Source organism: Excalfactoria chinensis, chromosome 6, assembly GCF_039878825.1.
Source record: "Excalfactoria chinensis isolate bCotChi1 chromosome 6, bCotChi1.hap2, whole genome shotgun sequence".
Lineage (NCBI taxonomy): Eukaryota > Metazoa > Chordata > Aves > Galliformes > Phasianidae > Excalfactoria > Excalfactoria chinensis.
Window position 1 is genome coordinate 577,013 of NC_092830.1, and position 26,162 is coordinate 603,174.

Consider the following 26,162-nt stretch of genomic DNA (forward strand, 5'->3'; position numbering starts at 1 on the left):
GCCAAGGTCGTTATGATCAGTAATGCAATGGCTTCGTGCCCTTCCTTCCCTACAGATCACACGATGTACACTGAAACGGGAGCAAAGTCCACCAAGCAGAGCTAGAGCTTTATACAGAAATGATGAATGGGCTTGAAATTCCACCTGTCTTCCCACTGGAGAGCCGGTCCTCGCTTGGAGCAGGGGAGAATGGGGAGGAGCCTCATGGCACACGTTACAGCCCAGTCAGTCCCTGTGCCATCCCGGAGCGAGGTTCTTCTCTAGAGGCATGAATAAAGTCATCGGTTCTGCACACTGGAGCCTTTGTCCCATCTTCCCTAGCTGGGAATTATACTTCTCAATTATACTTCTCAATTATACTTCTGTGTAACAATTACAATTTCTTATACCATCAAAGCAGTTTGCCCCATTCCCTTCAGAACCCACAGACCAGACAATACAGTTCTTCAGTTTCCACAAACACCCTTAGTACCATATAACTTTGTTTTGCGATCCACATCGTTCGGTTCCTTGGGCTGCTCCGCCCTTATTTTTATGGCTTTATTTCATGTTTTTCTTGATTCCCAATTTCATATTTATCCCCTGGTTTTAATTCAGTATTCTCAAAAAGTGGTACTGTCGTCCAGGTTTTCTCTACCCCTGTTATCTTTAAGGCCTCCTGTGTTAATTTCAGTGCTGACACCTTATGGGCCAGCGATGAATGAGCTGCCCCCGTATCAACTGAAAACGCAACTTCTTCCCCCTCGGGTCCCACTTTTTTATTTACCAGGGGCTCCTTTCAAATTTTTTGAAAGCCCTGGAAAATGATCTAATTGTTCTTTTTCTCCTACTCTTATTTAATTGATCCTCAATTAAAGATTTCATTTCCTTCTTAAACGTTCTAATTTCTCCACTAGCGAGTGGGGAGTTTACATAGCATATTTGTCCTTGACCAAGTGAGATGTCCCGTAAGGGGTACGCTGAGGTGCTGGTACAGCTAGCATCTGAGAAAGTTTTCGATATCCCTTTCACGTTGTTTTAATTCTCTCCTGAGCCCGGCATGCCCCCCTTTTTCTGTGAAATGACCCTATGTGCTTTACTGTTCTCTCTTACTGGGGCAGTGCCTGTCTCCCTTTGTGCTAGATCGGGGTTATATGGGGGGGAGATTCTCTAGAGGGTCCCGTTGATTAGTTCCTTTTTCTAATTCCTCTCCTTCCTGGTCCAGGCCCTTTTTCTTTTTACTAGTAACAGGCTGATTTCTTGTATCCGACAGGCAGCGTATTCTGATTCCTCCTTCGAAAAGGGGTTTTGTTCTTTACATATAAATTCAAGATCTGACAAACTCAGTCTTCATCAGATCCGTATTTTGGCCAAAATATTGATTTTCCCCGTAGTGGCTCTCTAGGCTGTATCTGTATACCATATTTAAACATCTTTTCCCTATCCTTTTTCCTGGTTTTGGGATTGTTTTTCCCCGTCCTCCAACTTATACGCTAACCACCAACAATTATGGTATTTGATGAGGGTTTTCTTGCTTGGAGCCCCTCCCGGTTTCCCAGCGATATCCCTCCGATATGCTAATATACATCCTAAGAGAGTTTTCTTAGGTATCTTTTTCCCCTTTTGTTCCCCCCATTACTCTGTTTTCTATTGATTCGTACACACACAGCGAGGGGGAACGATGGTTTTGCTTGGAGGATCGTACAAATTAAATCAATGTCGAGAGCAACGAGCGTCACCTTGATTGGTCAGCCATTGAGCAACTCAGCCACCCAAGGGAAAGTACTTGTGCCTTGCACCATCAACTCTGCAAATCTGCTGGTTAAACAGCTGTAAACTGTATCACAAGACTGAGATATTCCGTTCAACTTATTGTACGCTCTTTGCATTGTAGATAAAGGAACAAGCACTTGAACAACACAGAAGAGGAGGTATCCACAGGTTTTGTGCTGTTTAGTGTGCGCTGTCCCGCTTACCATCAGCGTTAGGCATGCCAATCCTTCACAGCACTCAAGCAGGTAGAGTTGTGAGTCTTGAGAAAAAACAGGTAGGTAGGAATCTGGCAGGAGCCACAAGATGGCATTTCTCTAAAAACCTCACAACGGTGTTAGTATATTCAGTCAAAACCAAAGGATGGATCTTGCAGCAGAAATGGCGTCGTGAAATAAATACAGTATGTTAAACAGGATTAAAATAGAACATTTTACTAGTTATTTCAAAGAATAGATTCTTTTTCTTCCATCATTCTTGTCTGTACGTTCAGACTCCAGCTAAACTCCAAACAGATATTCTTTTTTTGTTAGGTACCAAATCCAAATATGCCAAGGTAAAAGACTTAGGAGAAAGAAATACCCGATCTTTTTGTCCCTCGCATGGTAGGCTACGTTGCATTTCTCATGCCTAAAAACAAGTACTGTCACTCAAAATATTTGGTCAGAAACCTCAAGTTGAAAAGGAGGTATTTGACAGAAATGTCACATTTACATCAGCGTAACATGCGAACAGCTTCTAAAGACAAACACTAAAAGAAGTTTCCTGTAGGAGAACCTGTGCAAGGGGAAAACAGACAAAATCACAGTAGCGCAAGTCCGTTTACTACCAGAGCAGAGCCAACAACGATCGTCATCCAGGTCTGGAGGTAAAACTTAACTACAGGGACAGGAAAAGAAGGATGATGCCTTTTCCTCATTAATTGCACACATTTATCAGTCAACTTTTCCAATCTTTTGAGAGGTATCGGTATTGTTGTCACAGCTAGTTTGATCTCATCCTGAAGAAAAAGTTGGTATAATATAATAGGACACTTTTCTCTTGTGAATATACACGTTTCTTTTTTCTCCCCTCTCCACCCCCCCAGTATTTCACTGGAGAACAACAGTTTGCTCTGTATTGCTAATTCTTTACAGCTATTACTTGGTAGTAATGAACAGCAGCATCTCTCAGCTCCCTGCTGAAGTTGTAAAATGACACGTTCCCTACTTCATGTGAACGAGCAGAAATAAAAAGCAGCTGCCAGTAATTTATTTAGTGTATTTTACAACTAATGCTTACTTCAAAGATTCTGAAACAATTCTGTCTCTTCTGACAGCCTATGCCCTTCACAGCTGCATTTACACATATTAGCCTTGGAAAAATGTTCACTCTTTATTCCCTTCACTGTGATCCGTTTGTCTTACGGCAGGTTACGTTTGAGCGGAATGGAATTTGTACCATTTAACCCAGCAGCTAGCTGGGTTTGAAAATCTCTCTATCTCCTTCCTATTAATTACTTTTTATGCCTCTTTCTGTCTCATAGAGTCCTGCATCATCCTGGTTTATGTTAGGGGACTATAGCCACGGGATGACAATTATTGATGGATCATAAAAACAGGAGCTAAAAGACCATAAAAAGAAGAAAACATAACTGATGCGGGGAGAGATGAAAAGATGAAAAACTGACTAGAGGAGAAAACTGGAATGAGCTAATTCACAAAAGAAAATGAATAAACCACGGACAGGTAGCTCTGAATAAGATTAATTGCTACACATTTCCTTTACGGTTTTTACCGTATTTAATCAACTATTTCGCAGTTCTGCATAGATACGCTGTACTCTTACAAATGCTATTTCCACTGTTACGTAAGTTTGCTACTTCGGAGTTGGGTGAGAATTCTCTGCCTGCATAAACTGGCTGTATCGCTATTGACTTTGGTAACGCTACTCAAATTTAAACCAGCCGAGGATTTGCTCTGTTGACTTTCATGGATTTATTTTTAATTTATACCTTTGAGGTCAGAATCAAGAGCTCTGGATGTAAATCATGAACATAAATAGACGCTTCCCAAATCTAAATGGTATAGCCACAAGTACCGGTACAGGAAAAACAAGCTAGGCATGTATAGAACTGTCTGAAAAGTTAACCAAATGTTGCTGTGCATATATTAGTAGTTTACCATTTATTAAACAACAAATCAAGATTAAAAAAAAAACAACTAATGAACTTAAATGAAGTATCGTTTAGTGAAATGTGAGCCTGTCAAAATAGCTGGGGAGGACAATTAATTGGTACAAATGTGAGTGCAAATTTTGTTTTTTAAACTTTAAAGCATGTCATTTGTAGTATACAACATATGTGCACGATACAAATTTCATACATTTTCTTCAGTGACAATTAAAAAGTGCAGTTTGTTATAAACTGAAGTAAAAATAAAAATAAAAAAAAATAAAATAATCACAGTTTTGTCATTGGTATGTGAAGGTTATTCCAAGGGCCCATCCAGAGTTCTTCTTCATCTGACTGTGTGTGCTCACTGTGAGACTCCAAGGGCTCTTTTACGTCCTCGTTATCAACGACAGATTCTTGCTCTTCTGTGCTTTTCATTTTGGGGCCACCTGGCTTTGTTACTATGTTTTTGGCCCCTATAGAGGAAGCAAATGAGACACTACAAGGTCTTGTGTTTATTTTATCACTAGAAGACGGTCCCTTTGACAACGTGTTCAGCGGGACATTCTCCTCGTGTGTCACTGCGAGCTTGTCCAGTTTCTTGAACTGTTTCCCCAGCCTCACTGGAGATGTCACTTTTAAATTATTAGCAAGGCAAACACGACGGGTTCTGACAACAGAGCCGTTCTGTGCAATGTAGATGTTACCATTGACGTTGCTTTGAATATTGGGGTTGTTAAGACGATTCCTCTGGCTGGAATCAGGAGCGCTGTCTTCTCCAGTAGAGCTGGTCTCGTACTCCGGGTCAACGATCAGCTTGATCCTTTTCTTTCTGGCCCACTGTTTGACAGCAAATGGAAACGTTATTAAATCTCAGTGTGATTTCTTACAGCTTTTTGTCTTTTTTCCCAATATATCTCATCTTTTATCTAGACATTTTACGTGAAATTTTGACTTGCTCTTCTGTACCGCTCCTTTTGTATTGTACACTGGTACTTTCTAACTCTTCTGATTACCACTGCGTACCACTGTCATATATGCCTGATAAGCTTGAACACACCAACAATTCCTTGTACTTTAAAGTTATAAAGAATGAACTCAGCTCGTGAACAGAACCGTGTCACACAGATGGCATAAAACAAGATATAAAAGGTATAAAAACTTCAAGCAGGGGGTGGGGAAATGGGTTCTAAAGATGCATTCAGCTCTGTTGCCATTGATTGAAAGTGCATCTTCTTTTTAAAATTCTGGGTAAAAAGACATTGCTTTGAGAGCAGATTTCTCTACATCGGTATTAGTAAATGAGTCATATTTCAACAAAGCAATGTGTTTGTCTTACAAAGACGTGAAAAACAACAGCACCGGTGTCCCTTTCTACTTGAAATCGGAAGGCACTTAGAAGAAGAAACTGGGTAAGTGATGCTTTCAATAAAATACTGTACTAAGGGGTAGTATATGCTTGGGAAGGTCTTGGAAATTTTCTTAACAAGTTAAAGCAAATAACTTCCACGTTGCAGTGACTTGGTACTAAGTGATTAAAAAAAACCCATTGCTTAATTCTAAGTGTCTCCTCGGAATACCCTAAAACAAGCTACTACTGTTGAACTACTAATGAAAACACTCTTGTTTCTCTAAGGCAGCAGATACCATCATGACAGACTCCCACATCAACACATACGCATGCACATAAGAAAAGTCAGTTTTTACAGAAAGAAAATCATGCCAGGTACAAACGGGTGATAATTCTTGAGCTTCTCTATACTTTTATACTTCACAGAAACTACTTGTAGGGGTATTAATTTGTTTCTGATAAAGACATATAATTTTCTTTGCACGGGCAAATGCCAGTGGATGAAAGGACTAACTAGTTTAAATGGGATCTACATGAAAGTACTGTGTGCAGCCTGACTCTGTGCTACCTGGGAATGCAAGAAAGTGAGCAATCGTAAATCTAGTTCACATCTCAAGTGAGTCCAACTCCAAAGCTAAGAAGTTACTACCACAATTTATTGCTCAACACCATACCTAAGTATCAAAGTGTCATTAACATTCAAATACTCTTCTCTAACAGACACTTCTTGGTGTCACAGCTTTGGTGAATATGCCAGAAGTTGTACTATCTTAAAAGTAAGGCTAATCCATTACTGCCTCAATGCACTATTATTTTATTTTTTAATTACTTATCAGGATAAACGGTTGAGAAACAGTTCTATGGCTTTTGATAAAAAACAGATAAACTATAGATAGCTTGTGTATATATAAAGCTTTCATGCTTTGCTGTCAGAATGGATAAGAGCACCATGAAGCAGTACATCATGCAGCAGAGCTTGTTTCCTATTTGAGAGCTCAAAGGCTCCTTTGAGTTGTAAACAACGGAAATCCCTCAGATGTAATCAAGGTAATTCTAGGCAGAAATGCGCTGCTTAAAATGCTATAAGATTTCCCTACCAAATAGCATTAAATACTGCAGATTTTGAAAGATAAATACCAATTTTGAAAGATAAATACCAAAATACTGAACATAGGTGACAGTTACCTGATCAGCAATAGTTTGCCATTATGCTTCTCAAACTTTTAAACAGACCTTTGTTGTTGTTGTTGTTTTTTAATTAAAACAAAACAAACACACTATAAAATGGAAGGGCAGAAGGTTGGAAGTAGAACTCATTTCTTTTTCTGACCAAGTTCACTTCGCACACCTACCTCTAGACTTCTGCCTTTTACATCAATGATACTTGAATCTCACAACCCAGAAACAGTTTAGTCCCAGTGCAGCAAATAATACTCAGCAGGTCTGAAAATCCTGCTTTGCTGCAATTTCAGTCTCCGCCCTGGAGACGGGGTGAGGTTTACAGCTGAGAGCTTAAGAAATTTAGCAAATGCGTTCATGGTAAGGAAATGTAAATATATGACATTTGAGTCTCTTGTTCTTCATCATTTTGCAACTTCTCCTTCCTCCAAGCGTCACTGTGTGACACAGACAAAACCTGTGTGATCACAGGGCTCTTAACAGGTTTGTGCTGTCAGGTTCACCAAGCTATCCATCACAGTTAATGCAAAATGTAACAGCTTGGCATCACTATATGCGTAATGCTAAAAGGATTAAATATAAGAATTAACACAATGCTGTATGACTTAAATCGGGAAAGAAATCTGTCCTGCCGCTGCTAGGTGAAAATTGATCTTTCTGCATCCACCACCATGTATATGTGAATAGTCTTTCAGAAGAATTACATCTGTTTGGTAGTCCACAGTTCTGTCCTTAAGGCATGAAAGACTGAAAAGCTTAAGCAATAAACTTTGCGTTTTTCATTTTGGTATCTCTAGTCAAGTATGTACTGTTTAGGAAAGACCACACAGAAGGCACAGCAAACAAGATCACCCCTTCTTGCAGAACATCCACCTACTGTTGTTCCTTTTTAAAAGGATGTAGAATCACCAGCAGTCTCAGATTCTGTAACAGCAGCATCACGGGTGTCATCTGATTTAGACTGACATTGCTCTTGGGATCCCTTTTTTATTTTCTTTCTTTTCACGCTGATGTCAGAACTCTGAGTCTTGGTATCAGGGGAAGTAGCAGTTTTGCCAGAAGTGGCACTAGCTGTGTTTTTTATCCCTCCACTACCTTTGGATTTTTTCCCTTCGTTTCCATTCTTATTGATAGCTTTCTCCTTGTCACTATCGCTATTATCTGCATCAACTTCTTCTGCACTTTCATCCTCATTATCCCCACTGTTAACACCCGATTTCCTTCTCTTGTCTTCTTCCTTAGCAGCATTTTTAGCACTTTTTGCATTTGCAGATGTTCTAGAAACTGTCTTATTCTTCGTGTTATCTGCTGTCTTATCAGGGCTTGCACTGACTTGCTCCGTATCTGCTTGCTCATCTTCTTCTGAAACCTCTTCTATCGTGTCTTCTATTTCAAGGCTGGCAGAGGAGGTTTTGCTCTTGTAGCTGGATCCTGATGTTTTCCTGTAGCTTGCACCTGATGTGTTCGAGCTGACCGATTTCTGGCTGGATCGCCTTGCTCTGCCACGAGAGCTACTTCCCCTACTTCTTGTACTTGACCTTCCAGTACTCCTTCTACTGCTGGAGTCGCTAGTTCCTGATTTGCTGAATGAACTTTGTGTAGATGAGCTCTGTGACAGGCTATCGTCTTCATCGCTGTCAGACTCTTCCTCATCACCGCCCTCTTCAGAAGAGTCCTCCTCCGATTCACTGCTAGAGCTGGATCCGGAGCCATCATCGGAATCCCCAATATCGTGCTCAGATTCCTCATCGGAGTCCACAGTACTTTCAGTGGCTTCATCTTGGTCCAGAGTTACTGTCAAATAGTCTTTATCTTCTGACTCTGACCCAGAGCTACTACTCTTTGCAGATGACTCATCTGAACTGTATTTCCTTCTCCTCTTCTTCTTCTTTTCATAATCACTTTCCTCGTGTTCACTCTCTGCTGTGATACTTATTGAAACTCCCGACTTTGCTTCATCTCTTTCTTCCTCCTCTTTTCCTTCTGAGCGCACTGCATCTTTGCTAGTGGGCTCTTGAAATTTTCTGGAGACACTAATGCGTTTTAACACATGATTTAGCTTTCTCATCGAAGGTCTGTCATCTGTCGATTTCTGGAAGTAGCTTCCCCTGATAATCATGCTTTTCTCACCATCCGCCTGGCGAGCTGACATCAACTTGGCATAACTGGAATCTTTCCTACTGCCTTTCACTTTCTGCAGAATCATTGGGAATATCTTTGCTTTCTTCCACGGAGAACGAGCAGACTCGCTTCTTCCTACTGGTTTGTGAGCACTGACTGCTACGCGACTTAAATGCATCACTGCTTTTAGTTTTCTCCTTCCCTGGCTGGTCCTATATGCTCTTGCAGAGCCACGCCTTAGATCCATCCCACCATCTAAAGGTCTAACTTCTATTTGAGCCCCTGCTCTCTGGCTTATACCTCTGCTTGAAGGACCTCTGCTTTGAATCATTCCCTGCAAATTACGAAAATGGAACTTGATTAAAATTGGAAAAGTAATTATTATGAAAACCTGTACCCCCAAAGTAAATCAACGGGAACAAACGCAACGCTTTTTCTCCAGCACCATAGCTAATGTGTTTTAGAATAGCTTCTCACTGAAGTTATGGGGAAAGTTTAACTTTTAGAAGAGGCTGAAAATGCACAACTGCCTTGCCTTGCAACAGAGAAAAAGACTGGCTCACAAACATTCTCTCTTCTCATTTAATTAAAACCCATGTGATGGATTAAGAATCTAGTAATTACGAATATTACATTAAAAAAGTGAACCATTTCATCTCTTTTCTTCTGGCTGCCACTGACATTTTAAATTTTCTTTACATTCAGTTGTGAAGTCTCTGATAAATTAGTTTAAGTGACTGATTTTCTCACTGGAAAATCACGAGTTATAGGCAGAATATTAGCAATACTCCCTTCAGTTAACAATATAAAAGGGAATTACCTAAGGCTATGTGGACTTTTCATTGATGCAGAAATCAACATTAGGGGAAAAAGCAATATGCATATTAACAGAAACTTTGCAATTACTGTTTTATTTCTATAAAAAGGAAAAGAGGTGCTGATGGAAACGTCAGCAGTCATCTGACGATAATTAGGATTGGAAGAGTTGATTAGTTGGTCTATGTGCAATATTCTTAATACTGTAATCCATTTTATAAAAATCCATTTGATAAGGTTTACAGTTGCTTCAGCTTCTTGCAGAGACAGAATCAACACACCAGAAATGCTTACCTCTTCCGCTGTTGATCCATGCGGACTGTAGTAGTAGCCGCCATCGTTCTCCACCATGACTTCCCCATACTCATCATACATCCCCGAAGGAGACAACAAGCGGCGGCGGCTCCCATACTGAGGCAGTTCATACCTGACAAAAACACCACCAGCTCTTTGTAACAAATGCACACGCACACCCCTAAAGGACGTTACTTTCTTTACTTACTATTTTTTCTCCTTTACCATTAAGAAGGATATTTCATTTTTGTTGTTTTTACATCAGCAGTAGTGCAACCTATTGGAATCAGCCATAAGCCACTACAACTGGAGGAAGCTCAAACCACCAGGTCTCCAGAATCTCCCACATTCAATAAGCCTTACTTCCAGATACTTATTACTATTTATTTAACTTTACTGGGGGATGAGAGAGTAGATTCCCTGGGATCAGTTCTGGAGAATCCCTGCAATCTTGAAAAAAAAAATGCAATAATCTCTGAACTGACTGCAGTCAAAATGTCTTTATCCAAATGAAGCAGAATGACATTTGTCTAGGTAAATGTAGAAAGCCTGATGCTGGCTGAGGACTACAAGAAGTATCGCTGAACTCAGACTGGCAAGCCACAAAAAGGCAGTTTGATGGAAATTCATTGCCAAAACAGGTATGCACAAATGAAAAGGTGAATATAAACATGTAATGATAAATAGGGGCTACATGCTCTGAGGTAAAATTAGCTTCCTAAAGGAGCTGTGAGCTATATAACATCCATTTAAGGTTCAAGAAGTGAGTTTTGTTGTTAGCACGCTTAGTTGTGGATACAAAGATTAAAGTAACCTTGGGGCGAAGGGAAGTCCGCAGATCAGGCGCTGTAATAATAAACATCACCAACCTTGACAAACAGCATTTCAGAAATATACAGGAAAAATGAAAATATACCCATGCTCATAACTGTAGTAATCTTGCCCATAGTATTCCTGCCCCGGATCAATTCCAGACTCCATACTTAACTCCTGTCAAAAGAGAAACATGGATTGAATGCACAGTCACACACGATATGAAAAAGATACAAAGTGCAAAAAAACACAACCCAACAAAACCAGCAACATGAAATGAACCAATAATTAAAAGAACACAAAGAGAAGTGAACACAAGCTTTAAATGACCCCTTCTCTGGTGTATTCACTGGGAGCGACTGCTCTAAGTCAGCTAAATAATGACACTGAACTGAATTCAATGCTAACGAACTGTCATTTCTTGAGCATCTCTGAAAGGAAAAATCCGGCGTTCAACATTAGGGCTATTTTACTTATACTCTTTGTTCAGATTTCTTTCTTAATGTTTGTATCCCACATAAAAAACAGCAGCGTGTTATTAAGTTCTGTCCACACGCTATTGGCATTAGGCTGCTGCATGGAATGTCCCTGCACAGTAAAGAGCACAAAGGCTTTGCTTTTGGCAAGGGATGCATCTTGTCTCCATCACACACTTCCAAGGGGGGAAATACCCTGTCCAATTAAACTGAAGTTGTTTCTGAAGATCCTGTTGTTGCTTACAATGGCTGTAGAAACGGTCACCGTTCTCCACCACTGATAGCAAAATCTCACAAAAGTTACACTTGCTCTATCACTTATTCTGGGAATGACACAGGATCTAAAAGATTTGATAGAGAAAGTGCTGCATTAATAAACCACCACTTCACAGCAGTGTTAATGCTTTCATTATCTTGGCAGGCCAACTGCTTAGGTCATCTCTAGGTGTAATAATCAATTATCACTTGACTGACATCTGAAAAAACAGAGCACGGCTGGATATCAAGGAACTGCACACAGTCCTTGAGATGCAGACTCACAATACCAAGCAGAGGAAGATGACTGACTCCCCACTCCTGCTGGCCACTCTACGTGTGATATAAGCCAGGATGCCATTGGACTTCTTGGCCACCCAGGCACACTGCTGGCTCATGTTCAGCCAGCTGTCAACCAGCACACCCGGGTCGTTTGCTGCCTAGCATCCTTCCAGGCACATTTCCCCAGGCCTCTACTGCTGCTTGGAGCTGTTTCTTTGGCCAAAGTATCAGAGAGCAGTATGTTTTGGGTATTTAATGAAAACTGCATTGATTGGGTTAACAGTGTTAGGACTTTCCTTTTCATCTAGGACAGTGAGGAAAGGGGAAAGATGAGTTTTGATTAGAAAATGACGCAGAAGACATCTAAAAAGTTAGTGAATAATTAAGACATGAAAAGCTGCAGTACCTCTGGTCTGAGAAGGGAAGGTCTCAGCAACTGCTGTTGCTGTAAAAGAAAACCAGAGAGGGTTTTGTTAGGCAGCATCAATTAAGAAAGAAATCTTAAGAACACAAGTCCTTCACAATATTTCGTACGCAGGCACTTCAATACCTCCAAATTCAGCAAGCAGCAGAAAAACACTATGCATCTACTATGGTAACATGACTTCATAGTGCACTATCTATTTTACTTAATATGAAATTGATTTTCTGTTTATGTGGTGGTCCTCTAAACTATCTGACTCAAAAACCCAAGAGAACTATTGCATCGTGTGTTGGGAATAACTCTCCTCTCTGAACATTTGGGGGCACTGTGTCAGCCATGTTCCTTGGCCAAAGTTGAACTGTGGGAGATGGGGAAGATCTGTATCCAAGTTAAGAGATACAAATCAGCTTTGCAAAGGGAAGATAAATCACAGCACATCAGAACAAATCTGCCATTTGTAAGCCTACTAAATAAAGAGCTGTAGACTCCAGAGGCACATCCTAAGATGAATCAGTACTCATCAGTAAATATCAACCATTAGGATGGGAATGTGCTTTGGAGAACTTATTGAACGAGTTCATTTAGGAAATTCTCCATGTTATTCATTGCTAGAATAATTATTCTATGTGGGGAAATACTGGTGGTAGGTGGGTGGTTGCACTGCATGATCCTGGAGATCTTTTCCAGTGTTGGTGATTCTATGTTTCTATGAAAAAATAAAAGATGCTGTAAGGACAGACTGCACTGGGTTGCAGAAAAGGCCCATGCTGAACCCATGCAGTGGGCTGTAGCAGATGATACAACCTGCTGCTCTAAAAGATGAAAAGCAATGGACGCAATTCCCTAGGAAACTTTTTGGCAGTCTATCAAGCAGCAATCCTCCATCTTGGAGGTTATGTTTGTGTCAGTGTTTACCAGCCACAGGTGCACCTACACCTCCTGAATGCATACAGACAGTATGAACCACTTTGGCCTCTAAAACATCCACTGCTTCACAACACAGGCTGTATGGGAAAAGTCTGCTGATAGGATCAGTAATTTCAATGTAAGCAGGGAACAGCCTTACCTCTTGCTGTGCATATCCTCGCCTTGAGATCAGAAAAAGAAAAAAAATACATTAGTATACTTCTGTTCGACTGTACAGAGATGCATACTGGCATTCCTTCTGGAAAGAGGTGAAACGATAATGTGATTAGAAATATTACTAGCAAGAAAAGAAATGCATATCTGCAATACAAAATATGTCTGTCTTGAGATTCGCTCTGCACATACAACATGTTGCAGGAGGAAGGCTGGTGAATCTTTTCTTGCCTTAGATTGCAAATGAATGAGAAGAAATCCCTATTCCCCAAAAGCCAGAGAGCCAGTGCACCTGGTGCAACACCCCAAAGGGGAACAGAGTAAATAAAGGTTAAACAAGCAAAGGCTTGGTTCTCCTTCTGTTCTCAGATGTCCTGCCAAGTCACCTTCCCTGTCATCTCTGAGTCCTAGAAAGACCATCTACAAAGAGACTGTCCTTTTGCATATCTTTTTTAAGCCGTGACGCATTTCCTCTTCTACTCATGGACTTATCTACAGTACAGAAATTGGCCTGAAGCTTCTATTAGTAATTTAACTACATTATTATCATAATTACACATTTCCTAACACTTGCTCAGCTGGGGGGGGAGTGGTATTATTTGTGCTATCTATGATTATTGCGCCACTGGCTTTGTGCTGTTGATCTCTGGAAATTTTTTTGCTCATTTGAGTTCATTTTCTTGCAGCCATTCATCTGCATGACAAATGCACTTACATCTATCGAGGTCTGTATCTTCACATTTTCTGACAGAAAATTAAAATGATTAAGAACGGCAAATGGCAATTTAAGTCTTTGTATCATTGTTGTTGTTTTAAATTATTATCATTTTTAAGATGGGAAGAATCAATGTTCAAAAGTTTGCTGAACTTAACATACTGCACAGGCAGCAGTTTTGGGGAATCCATTAATTATACTTGAGCAAACGAAAAAGAACAGAGTACGAGTCCTTATTATTCTTTACTGTTATCTCTAAAGTTCTCTATTAATATTCAACACATGGAATTGATTATCAGCATTACGTTAACGCTGTCGCCCATATGATATGAAACTAATGAACAACCGCAATGAAGATCACAAGGTGATATGTGACTTCTCGAAGCCCACTTGAGCAACACTGTATTTAGCTTTCACATCACCTACAGCAATCTCCAGAAAAAGGTTTTGTGTCGCACAGGGGGTAAGCAAACCTATTCATCTTAATTGCTCTTGAGTAGTCACTATATTGCAGATTAAAGTTTTAATATAAGGATTTCCAATTCAGTTTTGAATTTAACCTTCTTTAAATTAGCATCACAGAATTGCTTACATTTCACTTATTTATAATTTCTTGTGGCCAGGATTAAAAAATAAAAATAAAAAAAAATTAAAAAAAAGGTCCATTTACTCAATACAGCACAAGGATCTTTACTGACCAAAAAGCAAACGTCAAAATGAAATAGCTTGTTTCCAGGAAGGAATTCAAAGTGCCCCGCCACTGAGGGAGGAATTGCTTCTGGATAAAGATGAGCAGTCAAGACTTCATGGCAGTCAGTCTGAGAGAAAGCAAGAATGCTACACCTGGGATGTTGTTGGATAACACGCCAGCTACTACGCACCCACGGGATTTAATGAGAGAGATGAAACAGGAGTGGATTTACACGTACAAACATGGCAGCCTTTCATAGGGCCATGCTGCTAACATGCGTTAATGGAACTGTGGTTTGCCTAAAGCAACAGTTTCCCCAATTACTGGCATCCCACCACGCTTCTGCAAATTCATACTTTTTATCTGTTTTCACATTTAAAAAAGCATTTTAAAAAGAATCATAAAACTCAAATAATGCAGCTACTGATCAGTGAAAGCAACTGCCTATCAATTTGCCCTGAGTTTTAAAATGGAGGTTTCCCACAGTTCATGACTTGAACCTGAAGAGAAAATGAATCTGGAAGGGAGGTAAGCATTAACGTTACTGTTTGATTTCAGCTGTACAAACAGTTCAAAGGGAAGAAGAAGGGAAGAAGACTTCTCTGCAGAAGCAACCTCTGTCCCTGCTTGGGACTCTCCCCAGCCAAGTTGTTGACAGAAGGACCAGAGAGTTCTGTCAAGGATCACATGTCTGCTATTAACCAAATCTGACATCTTAAGGAGGGGTCAATAAGGTTATACAAGGTCAACTTGTTGTCAAGTAGCATACTGTCTATAGTGTCTCATAGTGCAGCAGAACAGCAGCAGTGTCCAGACATTCCTATGGGATAGAACTTCCCTGGCATGGGGTAAAGTACATGCTATTGGTACCACTTCTTTCCCAGTCTAATATATTTATTTTATTTATTTTTCACCCAATAAATGCTATTCAAGGAATCAGCAGGAGAACCACGGTTGCTTCAGTTGTAGACAAAAATAAATTAGGTTTCATAAACTCTTCAAATTAATAAGGGCTTCAAGAATGAGAGAAAGTAGGTGTTCCTCATTAGCGAAGAGCTGATTACAGTGACCCCAGCAGACTCTTCTAAGACTGAATGGATGAAAACAAACATTTAAAGAGGAGCTTTGGTGTGATGTCTGACCTTTCTGCCTAAGGAATGCCACAAATAATTGAAGCTGAATAAAATCTTTGAAGTTTACCTTCTGAATTACTAAACATCTGAAGATCTACTGCGTGATGATGCACACTGCAAAACTAGGCCGCATTTGTCCACTATTTCAGTAGTTGATGAGTATCACAAAGGTATCCATTATGGGTATAAAGTGGGAGATGGATACTTCAGTGTGGATCAGTGATGTAAGAGTTGATCCACTGTGATCCACTTTGGCAAAGAAGGAAATGAAACTCGCAAGTTGAACCAACCTAACGTTCATTTAAATGCCTGAATTGCTTTTACTTACCATTTGTTTCAAAGAACAAGCGAATTTAGTACAATTCACAAATTTAATGTAAAGGTGTGACTTAGATGATTGGGAGCAAAAAAGACGGTAAGTAAATTACAGAACTTTTTGCAAGTACTTGAGAAACCTTCACAGTAATTAGAGTGACTTTATTACGTTTTAAGAAGAGCAAGATGTTTTAGCTGTGAAGTTCGCAGCATGAAAGTTAAAAAGAGATGTCAACAACATGAACATGCAAAATAAAAACAACAATAACGTGAAATCATTTACAAAATAAAAACATTAAACATGCAGTTACAATGTAAAAAAAATGCAATGGAAGGCATGATGCAAGTGACAAAGGAAAACAGCAGAGTTTAGTGACAAGTCAAGGGAATGCCCTTTTTAGGACTTGGGAAATACAAATGTGAGCTAAAAGAAAGCATGCCAGCATAGCAGAACACTGTGCCATCTCCCATGGAATATAAAGATGTATTACTGTAACAACTCGGTCTTGCTATCGTTGAGCCCACTTGCTACCGGTACTCGCTTTCTTTGACATCCAATATTGACTATTAGACTCCTCCCAAATAGTTCATCTTATGTGCAAAGCAAGGAATTCCCATTACAGCTGCAGGAAAATCACTCTGCTTACTGGTATGACCCATGGCAAGGGCAGCTTAATGTACAGCAGTTATCAAGCCCTCTGCCACTTCTGGCTGGACCTTTTGAACAAATGGACAACTCTCCCTGAGGCTTTTAGGTAAACAGACTTAAGAACCAACATCGTTGATGCAGTGCTGAGAGAACAACTTATAAAATGACACGTTACAAATTTCTGAGTCAACAGGTAAGACCAAGTCTTTCAATTTCAGGACTGGGTAGGGAGTAGTAATAGACAGCAGGGAAACAGAAAAATTCTGCATTTCTAGAGTCTGGGGCAGATACCACGTGCTGCATTGGAGTCCTCGCGCTCGAAATGTTACATGCAGAAAACACTGAACCGAAAACATTACAGTGCTGTCGACTGAGATGGAAAGCGTTTCTCAAGCTCCTCCACAACACAGCTCAAGTTGCCGTTCTGCTGGTTGCCCTCAGCTGTAGCCTCGGGAGTCGGCAGCTCTGGTGTTGCGACTGGCTTGAGCTTAGAAACGTGCTTGGGTAGAACGTGGTTTTTGTCTATTTGGCTGTACATATTGGCCACGGACTTTTCAATTGCTGCTAAATTCTGAATGTTTTTAAGAATACCTTTCAGCTCCCTACGGGGAGGCGGCTCTGGCACTGTGGCCGATGGTGGGACAGCTGGCTGTTTGGTGGGGGATTTTGAATGCATTGCAGGGGAAAGGTGTTGGGTGCTAGGAAGAGATGGAGAAGAAGAAAGAGAAGCGGGGGGCAGAGTTGGAGGATGGGTTGGCAAAAGAGGAGGGGACGGAGGTGGAGGAGGCAGTAGAGGAGGAGGGGGTGGGGGAGTGGTAGGTGGGTCTGGAATGTTTTCTGTAACTTCTCCTTTGGTCTGAGGAACTAGAAAATTTTGGCAAATGGGTTTCTTTATCCTAAAAGATGGAGGAGTTGGCTTGCGAGCTGGTGGAGGAGAAAGTTCTTCAGGATAGTCATGGTGAGTGATGATTACAGAGGGGACCGCAGAGTGCTCCGGCTCAACTACTTCACAAGGTGTTGGAGAGGACAGAGGAGAAGAGCGAAGGCAAGGAGAAGCAACCACACTTTTGGGAGACTGCTCTAGCACGTTATCTCTTTCTTGCAAACAGATGCTGTGCGTTGGCGAACGGGTGGATTTGACATCGGGAGACTTCACTTGCTTCATTTCCTGCAAAGCCTGCTGCTCAAATTGTCTTGCCTTCTCTTTGACAGTTAATGTGGGGCCACTAATTTTTTGAAATAGCGGACTGCTAGTATCAACTCCGCTATGCCCATTTTCAGTTCCTTCATTCTCTGCTTTGAGTCTTTCCTGTTGCCACTGAACGGGGTCCATGATAACTGGCCTGCTCAGAGAGCCAGGTGCATGTCTCTTAGTAACGTGAGCTGGTACTGTCCACGCACGGTGACTGCCTCCCAGAGAGGCTTCTCTCAAGACTAATTGCATAGGAGAAAGAGTATCTAGGGCATCGCTTCTTTTCCTCAGTAACCCAGCAGCAGCAGGACTTTGAGTGGCACCTTCCACATACAATGGGTTTTGAGTAGTTAGTGGGTTCTCATCAGATAAGAAAGTAATGTTACTTGAAGATTTGGGGAGGTTATTGTTCAATGATCCATTGATATTAGATTGCTTGTGAGCCTCAATAGCACGGGAAGCAAAGCTGCTTATAACTCTCTGCCGATCTCCTTCTTCTAAGACTGATTTTTTTCCCCTGCTTTGTTGGAAATGGTAGAGAAGAAAAAGACTTGAAAGAAAAGAAGATAATCACATGTAAGGAAACATGCATGGACACAGATTTTTATGAGAGAGAAAAAAAAGAACTTATTATATGAATCACAGCCATAACATCACTTCCAGCAAACTACAACTATACAACAGAAAAGAAATATACTAGACTACTGGGCAAGACATTTACTTTTCACGTCTTCATTAGGGAGGAAGGACTTGCAGAGGAGGAGACATTAAAACCTTAGATTTTGGAAGTATCAAGGTCAGTACTGTACCCTGCCTGTACGGTGATACGAATCATCAATGCAACCTAGTATTTCTATGCAGTTGCTCTGTGAGCACGTTTGTTTCCATCAGTGATGTGGCAGTGGCACCGTGCCATACAGCACACAGCCAACACAGAGTATTCAAGGGAATTTTTAAGGGAAGCCTATTCTATAGTAACTGTGCCTCAAACCTTTGCTATTGTATAGAAGTGTGTATGATTAAGCAGTCTCTAAGTGTGCCTGAGCTATCTTTCAAAGAGTGCCTATAGGTCACTCATAGAATTAGAACTGTTTTCCAAGCCAACACGAGCCGGAAACTGTGGCCACAGGAGAAGTCAGAAGTGCCCCCAGGCTCACCCGAAGCTCAGAGCTGTAAGGTGTAAGCCAACAGGAGCTGAATCCAGTCAGCATATATGTGTGCTGCACTTCTGACCATTCTTCTGAGACTGATTTTTAAAGAATTGTCAGGACAAGCATTCAGTCTTGTTTTCACAATGCCTGTACTGATGCAGAGGTATCGATATGTGTATAAATTTCATCTCTGCACCGTGTTAATCCACGTGAAAAACTCTTGTAATTTGACTACATTTAATTTCCACTCCACAAGTACAATGCCTCACTGTTTCCTAGAACTTATCTAGCACCTGGGAGTGCTTCTTTAACCTAAGTTCCCCAAACACTCCTAATACCACAAACTTCTGAGCAAGTTCTAAGATGAGCTGTATATCAATATCAGCATCCTCAGTTTGTCTGCTAGAAAAGAGTGCCCTCAGAGGCCTGCTTTAAGTAACGCATACCTGGGGCTGCGCATAAACTTATTTCCCCTTGATATGTGAAAAACTCAAGATACTGGCCAGCTCCAGATAAAATGAAACCCTTGTACTGCCTAACAGACGAACATTCCCCTTGTCAAAGTGACTGAAAATGTGTTTCCATTGCTACCACATAAAGATTAATTGTAACCGAACAGATCCCTGTCTACCATAGGGAAGTAAGGAAATGGTCTTAAAAAGGACACCTACTCTATAAGCTCTCTGGGAAATTCTAAATGTATCTTCAGGACAGGCAGTGGGGAAAATATGACAGTGTAAGGAGACATGGTGGCTGAGCGGGGTGTAAAGATTACCTTACCGCCTGTGTAGAATCTGTTTGCAGCTTCACTACTTTTGCCATTAGCTAAGAAGCTTTGCTGTTACTCCACGTGTTGCTCGATGCCACAGTGAAAAACCTTCACCATTTCTTAAGCAACTGTGGCTAAAGTATATCATGAGACTAATGATACACACAAAGAAAGCAATTCAAAATACCACCAAAACTATTTTTTTATGGACTCTGAGCTGTCTCAACAGAACTGGAGTTAAAAAGCTCCACATTCACTAGGATTTGGGTCGTATTCTGTTAACCTCTGAAAAGAACATGTAATAGAAAAGTTACAACACTTTCCATTTCTGCATGAATGTTGGAAGAAGAGGTTATTATTAGACCTCTTGGTCAGACTGTCCCATTAGGAAGATATCTGAGGGAGGGGCTCGCTTCTCCCATTCATTGCAAATGAACAGCACCCAGCAAAACCATGGAGAGTTATACTAGTGCATAGCATAAACTTCTGCCCAGGCACCACAATTCTCCAAAAATCATTCTGCCATAAACTGTAGATAGCTGTTCAAGTGTACAGCTGGAAGAAAAAAAATTGATTTCATGCTAATAGTAAGCTAATTCTTCATTCTCAAACAGCGTGCTGTGAGATTGGTCAAGCATCCTCCATCTATTCAGAGGTGAGTGAAATAAACGATTCTGAACTTGAAGGAAGCCCTCCAGTAGAAAGCTCATGCAAGATGACATAACCTTTACGCTACTGGAACGGATTATTTCAAAAGCTTCTCAGCTTCTTCCTCGCTTCACCTGAGCCTTCTCACTTATGAGATTATCCTGAAATCGCCTTCTGTTTATGTACAGGTATTTTAATCAAGGAAAACATCAGCTCACCAGAATGCTTATCTCCGTAAATTGAAAGACAAGCGCACACCCTGTGAGGAATTACAAACAGCAGACTGAAAGATTTTACGTGCATCCAATTACAACATCTTAAGTCCATGAAGTGAGAGCAAATCTTTGTGCACGCGCTCAGGACTTCTTTTATTTAAGCTGGTGTGACTGTTTGGCTTTAGAAATAATACCTTTCAAGTTCAGCAATCATATTTCACCCCTACTTCCTACGAAAGGATGAAGAGGCACACACAGGTATTGGAACTTCACAGTAAATGTCTTTCCTGTACTTGATCAATGGACAAATAAAAAATGACTTTCGGACTGCAAGGTTTTATGGGAAGTAAGGAAAGGAAAACTAGCATTTCTAGGAGCTATGAATATTAAGACAATGAAATGAGCTTACTTACTGATGCCTATGTGTCCAGACAGAGGAAAACGAAAATTATGAGACAAGGCAGATTTAAAACAAATGAGCTTGGCTCCATTTCATTTGCTATAAACACCAAATTAAGAAAACAAGACACAAGGCATTGCTGCAAATGAGGGATGACTCTCAAGACAACTAAAGGCAAGACAGATTTTACCGAAATTCAAGTAAAAAGTTAATAAAAGATACTTCCTAAGGAATAATTTCCTATGTTATACCCATAGGTGCCTTAAAACCAAATAATTGTCAGCAATAAATAGATAAAATCATTCTTGTTTGTATTGTATTATTGACTTCTTTAAACTCCTAAGAGTGTTCACTTAATTATACAAGATTTTTATTAGCAGGTGTTTGATCAGTTCCTCAACATAATGGATAACAGCAAAGCCATCAGGAAGAAGGGATTCCAAATACACCATCTTACTTTGGTGCTATGAAAACCATTTCTAAGTCTCAAAATCAATGCTGCAAATCTATAAATTGACACCTATGTCTTTCAGTACTGAAACATAAGATGATCTTTGCAGGTAAAAGAACCCAGCACAACGAGGCTTGATTGGGGTTTAGCAGAAGGCAAACAAAAAGCAGAGACAACCATTGGGACATCCAATCCCTGCTGATTATCAGCGTTTTATGGCTGCTGTTGAAACGAGCAGAACTCAATCGTTAGTTTCAGCATGTATTTAGTAAACACAAAAGAAACAGGAGTTCTATTCGCTATTTCACAGCATATTTAAGTGCACAGATGCAATCCTATTTGGTTCACAACCACAAGTGCTCACTTTCAGATATGTGATTATTTGCTCCCTTCCTGCCCAAGCCATAACATTTCACAGAGGCAAAAGGTGTAAAGAGGGAATCCAGCATTTATGAGAAGCAGTTCTTGCTTCTAGTACAGTTTCTGTCTCCATGTATAAAAGCTCAAGCTCAGAAAAACAAACAAACAAGAAGCAAAAGCTCATTTCAAACTGAGAGACTGCTTTCAGATGGCTAAGAGTTCAAGCAGCAGTTATGTGCCTCGTCACACCTCCTTAACATTTAATCAATTCAATCACAGCACCTTTATCATTTCAACACTTGGAGCTAAACAAATTATGACAGAAAATACAGAAGCTGGCAGTCCTCACTTCAACCAGTAGCTCCATCTCTCTGCCTCCAAACATTATTGCTATGCTCTTCAGTGATACTTGTTTTTAGAACATAAACACGGAGGAATAAGAGAGGCGAGGTTATCGGCAATACTCCTTTATGATAATACAAATATTAATTGGCTCTTCTCCACTGTAATGTTTCCATATTGAAAGTTAAATTGCTGTTGGAGTCCATAAACTTCAGATTTACAGAAGCATGAAAAGGTAGGCATCTCTGCAATATCACCGTATTACGAGCATGTAATAGGTAAAAGATGCATCCACTGCACTGCCAGCGGTTCATCTACACTGATAGTTCCTTCGTATTTCAGTTTCAAATGGTTTTGATGTTAAAAAAAAATAGCAAGAAAATAAAACAAGGCTTTACCAAATAGGATATTTTATACTACAGCAAATGGGGGTTTTGGAGCAGTGATTTTACTCGATGCGCTTACTCAGCACCATTGAAAAAGATTGGCATGGGTTTCTATGAAGAAGCCATCCAGGCCCACCCTGACAGCAATGGCTGCTGATGCAAAGAAAAGCCACATCTGGTTATGCTTCGCTTCTTGCCAAATTAATACCTGTTAGAAATTCCCCTGTGCGCTAAGAGAAATCCCTATTAGCAGGTTAATTTTTTTCTCAGTCTCCTTACAGAGTCCTTCTATTCGTTTCACCAGATGTGTGAGAACCCCTGGAAGCAGCTGGAAAAGCATCCCTTCACAAAGGAAAAATTTCTCTAAGCAGTATCTCTGTGAAGTGAATCACGGCTTCGGTCATTACCATGTTGATGTATGGCAAGGAGTACTTACATAGTGCTGTCACCAAGCTCTTCATAGAGGTTATTGGCAGCAGTGCTTGCTGGTTTGCCTGCCGGTAGGGCCATCTGGATTCTTGCAGTCTTAGCACACTCAGCCTGTCGCCTTTGGTAAGCCGTGTAGGGGTGGAGAAACAGACTCGTTAGAAGCACTCTGAAACCTAACAGAAGCTGAGATTTTTTCTAGATATATCTAGAAAAAGAAGCCCATGCTTTCTCACTAACACTCCAGCCTGACGTGCACTTACTTGTTTGTGGAATACTATATGGTGAAAACCTTTTTTGTTCTCAGTGGGAAACAGGTTATATATCGTGGATGACAGTATTATTTACTGTGTTAGCATGCATTAATAAAGCATGGTGCGTAGCCACACAAATAGCCCTAAAACACCTTGCCACATGTGATGATCAGGACAAAACCGGAGTGAAGGAAGCGAGTCGCACTGAATTCCAGTCACCTTTCTCAAAAACTAAGATTGGCAAGCGGTCAGCATTCCTATTCAAACTATCAGACACAAAGCAGGAAATAAATACTTACTCTTTGAATCTGTTTTGTTATGCAAGAAAAAGATGAAGAGAGAAAATGGAAGGTTAAATTAATTCCGTTTGCAAGCAATTGTCCTACACAGTGAAACTAATCGGAGTGATAAACGAGATGCTACTTAATTATTCCATACATAAAATTAGAGAATTAATGACATGTTTAAAGAACCATAATTTCCAGAGCTGAACAGTGTTTAGCTGCTATCTGCAATACTCTTGGAGCAATTCTGCAGTCAGCATAAGCATGAATTACAGTGGGGAAAACTGCTTTGGGCTTACAGAAACCAAATCCTTTCCACGCACACGGACAGAAAAGAGGATACTGTGGTATTCCTTCATCGGGTAGACTATTGGGGTTGAGTTTTTGTAACTCTTTCTCGCTTTTACACGTGACAGAAAATGTCTTCAGTAGGGAAGGAGTATTGTTTTTAGTTTCTATTTAGAAGACAGCGTTGTCTGCATATTACATAACTGACGTGCCTACCTTCTGGTGGCACACTGGATAGTCTATTTCAAAGGCACTGTTTAACACCAAGGAATAACGAGTTTCTGGCTTGTTTACAAAAGCCATAAATGTAGGCCCTGAGCCACAGTTTGACAGCAGTAATTTTCCACATAGAAGATAACTCATGTAATTTAACTAGTATTTTTACAAGATTTAATAAGTACATCAAATTCGCTGTATGCTAACACCATCTCTGGTATGGAAAGCACTGAGAAAGGGACCTATCGCACATAAAAATTGTTAACGGTGACAAAATCTTATCATTTCCATCGCATGTGCTATAAGTCTGACAGTTACATTTTATCCCACTATCATTTCCACACTCAGTGGCAGAGCGGAGCATCTACTTTGCCAGACTGTTATCAGGAAAAATACCCAAGTGCCTTTCATAAAGGAGGAAAAGGCTTTAATGACCATATGGCTTAGGATAGCTTATGGAATCTACTAACACTAAATTGCTTTTATATCCTAATTGGTCCTCTTCAGTGATATGTTTTTCATAAAAGTATAGTGCTCTTTGGTTGGTCTGCTATAAATCCAGCTCCAAACCAGAATTCTAGACAAAAAAAATGTGGTTCTTCATGAAATGAAGATAGGAAGATTCCTTAAGGCTCCTCAACAACCAACAGTGAGGAAAAATATTGCTATTAGCTGCCTTAAGAAAAAAGGCAACTTGGATAATAAGATCAGTAACAATGAAATTACTGAACTGCTTCAGCAGTATTTCACCAGATGCAGATTTTACATGAGTTTGGCAGATGTAAAGCAGTTCTGAGATATGCTGCCATCCCATGGGGGGAGGGGGGAAGAGAAGAAAGAGGACAGGAAAGAAGAGAGAGGAGGAGAGGAGAAGAGAGGAGAGAAGAGGAGGGGAGGGGAGGGGAGGAGAGGGGAGGGGAGGAGAGGGGAGGAGAGGGGAGGAGAGGGGAGGAGAGGGGAGGAGAGGGGAGGAGAGGGGAGGAGTCATTCACCAATTTTAAAATGGAGAGAAAAGGACATGGTGATACAGACCGATGTATGCAAAAGCTCAATCCAGCTCATCTCTGGAGAAGATGCACCTAATTATTGATGTTTTGATTTTGGAATGATCCACCATCCTTTGCTTTGAGCTTGCATGTGGAATAAGAAATATCTCACGAGAAGCTAAATAATTTTTAGCGGACCTGAAGTTGTCCACTTCACGTGAACTTGTTAGTGATCTCAGTCCTTTAATTAGCTTATTAGCTCAATTACTTAAAACTCTATGTCTATTAAGGACTAATGGAAATATCAAACAGGTTCTTTCTGGTTATGTTGATTGGGATAGTGCTAAAATGGCATAAAATCAATTCTTCATTAAAAGTTTGCAATTAAGAAGCACACAGCTTGGGAAAAGAAAACCAACCATGAATATTTTAGGATTTAAATAATAAAACAGTTAAGCCCTCCTCTCCATTTGTCTGAGCTACACAATCTGATATTGGATTCACTTACTGAGCCAGCACTCCTTGTCTGTCTGTTTGTCACGGAATCCGAGTCTGAACCTACACTTGCATTTCAAATGCCTGGCTTTTGGTTTTGTGTTTCGTCTTCCAAAACAGATACTGACCACAACTTCAGAAGTACAGCAAGACATTTCCCGTGCCTTTTCTTCCCATGCAAACCCTCACCAAGCCTTAACCAACTACTGTGACGTGAGGGATGTTGAATATATCTTCCTGTATGTAGACTGGTAATAAAGGAAATCTTTCAAAGCACTGCAGCTAAGAAATGTAGCATCCTTACTACAACTATGCTACCACAAGAGGGAGTAAGAGTACTTACTGTCTGTAGCTGACCATGACTATTAAAATAGCTGGCATACAGCAGAGGATGATAATGACGGCCAGAGCCAGTAATGCACCTTCTGTGTAGCCCACAGCTTGTGCCTGCTTCTTGACATTTGCTACCACGTCCGGGGTGCGGATCTCCAGGATGCGTCCCCCCTGTCCCAGGTATGGCTGAAACTCTTTATTGATATCCAGCAGTTTGCCATCGAGGAACCTTCAGTGCCAAAACAGAAAACTATGAGAGACAAGGTCATTAACCGTGTTCGAGTTACTGTGTAGCTGGGCTATTAACTCAGCTCTGATAAGGCACATACCTCTTCTTTACGTGCTTAAGAATCTTTGTAATCCCCCATAATCTCTTTGTCAGTGATAACTCCAATGTATTTAAAGCCCTAACACTGAAAAGGAGAGGTGAGCTGAAGCTTATTCTCGTTTCTGGGGGCAAAAAGTTATTCA

At 40.5% G+C, this 26,162-nt stretch overlaps 1 protein-coding gene across 10 annotated transcripts in view; it reads right to left on the minus strand.

The window, feature by feature from the left end:
- Window positions 1–2,161: 2,161 nt before the first annotated feature.
- PCDH15 (protocadherin related 15) overlaps window positions 2,162–26,162 on the minus strand; it is a 597,589-nt gene continuing 573,588 nt past the window's right edge. For 8 of the 10 annotated variants that reach the window (XM_072339847.1, XM_072339849.1, XM_072339851.1 and 5 more), the window contains 7 exons: window positions 25,702–25,920; window positions 22,846–22,956; window positions 12,979–13,000; window positions 11,895–11,933; window positions 10,579–10,652; window positions 9,663–9,795; window positions 2,162–4,741 (listed from right to left, as the gene is read on the minus strand). In XM_072339847.1, the coding sequence (XP_072195948.1) occupies window positions 4,190–4,741; window positions 9,663–9,795; window positions 10,579–10,652; window positions 11,895–11,933; window positions 12,979–13,000; window positions 22,846–22,956; window positions 25,702–25,920 (1,150 nt within the window). In that variant the 3' untranslated portion in view covers window positions 2,162–4,189. Of the gene's footprint in view, window positions 4,742–7,437; window positions 8,887–9,662; window positions 9,796–10,578; window positions 10,653–11,894; window positions 11,934–12,978; window positions 13,001–22,845; window positions 22,957–25,701; window positions 25,921–26,162 lie in introns of all 10 variants that reach the window. The other 2 variants (XM_072339856.1, XR_011904016.1) reach the window with 2 other exon arrangements.